The sequence below is a fragment of the Camelina sativa genome, chromosome 15, assembly GCF_000633955.1.
Source record: "Camelina sativa cultivar DH55 chromosome 15, Cs, whole genome shotgun sequence".
NCBI lineage: Eukaryota > Viridiplantae > Streptophyta > Magnoliopsida > Brassicales > Brassicaceae > Camelina > Camelina sativa.
In genome coordinates, this window is record NC_025699.1 from 27,208,056 (window position 1) to 27,212,235 (window position 4,180).

The following is a 4,180-nucleotide window of genomic DNA, read 5'->3' on the forward strand; positions in this document are numbered from 1 at the left end:
TGAACATATTGAAAAGTCTAGCGATCATTTCCGTTCTCGGAATATTCTTTATACCTCGTTATTCTGAATCCGCAATATCTTGCAGTGTTGTGATACAGGATTTGCAGCCATGTGTGAGCTACTTGACCAGCGGAAGTGGAAAGCCTCCGGATACTTGTTGCAAAGGTGTTAAGAGTTTAGCGGCTGCGACCACCACATCAGCCGATAAGAAAGCGGCTTGCCAATGCATCAAATCAGTGGCCAATAGTGTTACCGTGAAGACTGAATTGGCTCAAGCCCTTGCTAGCAATTGTGGTGCGAGCTTGCCCGTTGATGCATCCCCTACTGTCGACTGCACTACGTACGTTTTGAATGATATGATCTTCACTGATTTTTGTAGTTGTCTAGTATATATCTTCTGTTTTAGTTCAAATTAGCAAGCTTTGAAATTTAAAATACTGCCTTTAGAAAGAATTTACGGTGAACATAGTTTAACAAATATAATCACATTTTTAAAGCTTTTTGTTGTTGAGATGACTTATATCCTTTAAAACTCTAGGTAGTACGAATAGATCAATGAAACAATGTATTGATGTGAAATTACAAATTGAATAAATAACTTTGTTAAATGATATTTTCATATATTTTTTATATTAATTGACCATAACTTTGTTTAGAAAAATTTTCTTACTTCTTTGTATCTCATATCATATGTACTTATCATATTCAACGTTTTTAAATTTTGTATGTATGATTTAAATTCTAAACTTTAAGAGCTGAAATATAAATAATAAATTGTTGATTTTTTTTTCTCTCTCTTTTTCTTTTCAGGGTTGGTTGAGATATTCTCATTCTCCCATCGATCAATGGTCCATCTTTTCCTAAGTATGCAATTTAAATCAATAATAATATATTTAGGCGAATGTGTATACCTACGTACACATGTTGTAAGCTAAGGTTCGTTTAATATCGTTATGAGTACATGATAATGTGTAGTATTCTGATATTCTCTGAGTGCATTTGTTTCTTCTTGTTGAATATTTTATCAGAGCTCTATGTTTAGTACTTATGTTATTGAATCTTAAACTAAAAATCATAAAATATAAAGATGAGAAGATATCCAAAAAAATGAGAGGATGAATGTTTGCTTTAGTTTAGAACAATGTAGTTTATGATTCTTTGCACTCGTTCCTCCTTATTTTTCCTAAAGCCCTATCAAACCAACAAAAAACAACAACAAAATAAGGTTTAAGCCTGGAGAAAAGAACTTACATGATATTTAAGCCTGGAGATAAACTTCTTGAACGTGCTACAAAATTGGAATCTCGAATGAATTTTTGTGCTAATTAGCTTTTCCTGATTTCGAATGACAAAACTCTTGTTACGTTTGCTCCATGAGATGATTGAATCCGATGAAGGATCATCCACCAGCTTATTTATACTACCGTAGAATGCAGGTAATGGGTATTCCAACATATCCGTCCTCCCAAAAGGCCAAAACCTTGCATATCTTTCTAAACTCCTCAAACTCGCAAACCAAGAACGGAACGTGAAACGGTGAAAGCTCAAAACTTGACCGAACTTCTTGTACGAGTGTTGGGCTTTTTCACTAGCTTTCTAATGAATGGATTTGGGCTTCGCCAGACTAATTTCCCACTTACAACATTTCTTTGCCTCCGTTTTGAGTGATCTCAAATGCTTTTTATTTTTCTAGTAACCAAGAAAAGCTTTGTTAATCCGCCAAATTTGAAGTAACAATCGTATTTACCTTTTGTTTTTGGCTAATTAAAATTCACATTCATATGCAACAAAATCCTAGGATGGTATATATTTGCTACAAAAGAAGCAAAGCTAGATCACTTAAGAATGCATCGAAAAACGATAAAGACTTAAAAGACGACATAAAATAAAGTTGTAATATATCTATCATATATGGTGTCAAAGTAAGTGGAAACATCATGAAAAGGGTTATACAGTACGTATTTATCATAAACACCATATAGCTTTCAAAAAAGTCATGAAAAAAACAAGTAGCTAGAGTCGAGAAAAGAAAAATGAAAAAAAAAAAACTAAAATAATAATGAATTTGACCAAGACAGATTTTACTTTGTGTGATACAATCTATGATAAGTAACGTTTGTTTCTTCTTCATCTCGTCAAAATGGTGGAGAAGTCGTCCGGACTCGATCGCTTACGTGATACTTACGTCAATTCCAAGACATAAACGAAGCAGCCGTGGCGTCTTCCACGTAGGGATATTCCATTTCTGGCGCCGGTGAGAAATAAGGAACTCTCTGTGTATTCTGATGAGCCCACGACGGCGACGACGATGCATAGTGATGATGATGACTATAATAGCTTCCACCTCCGTTGTACGGATTCTCTACCGGAATTTCTGCCGCCGATGAACCTCCACCGGAGATCGTTAAGTTTCTGGCCGTTGCACGCCTCTCCTCCTTCTTGAATCGGATTCCACAAGCATTACATAACGACTGCACCAAGTTAACATTGTATATGTTGTTACACTTACATCTAACATATCTATGAAGTTAACATTGTATATGTTGTTACACTTACATCTAACATATCTATGAAATGTATATATTGTAATGCTAGATAAAAATATGGGATTATATGAAGATTGTATAACTTATTTCGTTTTAGTTCAGGGTAAAGTAATTAAGGGGGAAAAATATATAAAACAACCAAGAAAGTATTTGATGTGACAAAATTTGATTAGAAAATATTTGTACTTTTTTTCCTAGAATAGTTCCGCATGATATAACATTTTGAGTTTTGAATTGCCAAAATGACACTTTTTTACTTTCATTATAATCTAGATACTTTTTCAACAATTCATACACTTTTGGTTCATTATGCATTTATATCGATGGACCTATTAATTAATTACCTTAGGTCCTTTTGGTCCGTTTCTCCATAGAGGAGTAGAAGTGGTGTCGCAGCTAGCACAACGGCGAGGTAGGCTATGATCACCACCACCCTTCTTGTACGATGCAGTCTTGGCGTTCCCTCCGTGAAAGTAGAAGTCTCCGGAGATGTTGTTAGAACCAGCAGAAGAGAATCTACGGTGGTCGTCAAGACGAGTAGAGGGTGTTCCAAGTGAGAGAGTGCAATCAACAGAAGTTGATGAAGAGAGATCATTGTAAGGATCGTAATTGTATTGGTTTTGGTCGTCATTTTCAGAGGAGAAAAACATTGAGAAACTAGGGTTTGTTTGGTATCCCATCATGAAACTGAAGACTAGATAGAAAATAAAAAGGAGAGAGAGATATGTGTGTTGTTGCGGTGGCTTTGTGATTGAAGTTACAAGTTACAAATCAAAACATGAGTACATATATATAGACAGTTGGAAACTTAAAGTAACGACAAAAGGGAACTTGGTCTGTGATAACTATATATGTGATCGAATCTATTAATGTATAGTGCAGATCACATTATTTGTTGCTTTATCTAAAGAAAGCAACAATTCTACAATGAATATTCTCCAGGGCTTTATAAATCATGAATATATATATATTTTTTATGAGTTTCTTTGTTTGGAAGACAAATTATTCTGGATTCTATATATTCTCTACGCCAATTTTATGTTGCAGTAAGCAATTAGAAGACTAATACTCGCCCTACAAATTAAACTATATATATTCATTTCTTAATCAATATCTAAATACTTCAATTAGATTAAATATCTTGGAAACAGGTTTTGCAAGTAAATAGTACATGAATGAGTTCTCTTTTCATGGTTGTTTCAAATAAAAGTGAATAAAAGCACACTATTAAAGTAGCTTAACATCTTAAGAAAAATACAGTAGATTTTGCACTTATCATATGTTTTGATGAAGTTCTATTCTATTTTTTTGAACAACATGTTTTGATGAAGTTAAAAGACTTTTTAAAAAAAATATTATTTAAAGCAAGTAAATAATAATGATAAGTGTTGTGTATCTGCAGTTTTAATGTCGGAAGGGGTTGGTCAAAAGAGGCCCACGTGAGTGACAATGTCACGGTCTTCTAAGGATCTTGTCTCTTAGCTCTGCCATTACCAAAACCCACTTTCACTAATATACCTCTTTTAAACGTCTTCCGACTCAAATATATAGGTGCACAATTAGTAAATAACTAACTATCGTACCAGTTTTACACAAATGGAGTATGTACAGTACACTTGAAGGAAATTTTTTTG

General features: G+C 33.9%; 2 protein-coding genes across 6 annotated transcripts in view; one reads left to right on the forward strand and one right to left on the reverse strand.

Annotated features, from left to right (window-relative positions):
• LOC104747671 (non-specific lipid-transfer protein 8) overlaps positions 1 to 1,748 on the forward strand; it is a 3,890-nt gene extending 2,142 nt beyond the window's left edge. The window contains exons 2-4 of one of the 5 annotated variants that reach the window (XR_761214.2): positions 6 to 340; positions 811 to 936; positions 1,430 to 1,748. Coding sequence is in view for 3 of the 5 variants with exons in the window: in XM_010469348.2 (XP_010467650.1) it covers positions 1 to 340; positions 811 to 820 (350 nt within the window). In the remaining 2 variants the exon portion in view is untranslated. Of the gene's footprint in view, positions 341 to 810; positions 1,059 to 1,429 lie in introns of those variants that run through there. The other 4 variants (XR_761213.2, XM_019236565.1, XM_010469347.2 and 1 more) reach the window with 4 other exon arrangements.
• On the reverse strand, positions 1,887 to 3,314 carry LOC104747672 (GATA transcription factor 20). Its single transcript, XM_010469349.2, has 2 exons — positions 2,891 to 3,314; positions 1,887 to 2,471 (listed from the first exon to the last, which is right to left on the reverse strand). The coding sequence occupies exons 1-2, from the start codon at positions 3,227 to 3,229 to the stop codon at positions 2,187 to 2,189; spliced, it is 624 nt and encodes a 207-aa protein (XP_010467651.1). The 5' UTR covers positions 3,230 to 3,314; the 3' UTR covers positions 1,887 to 2,186.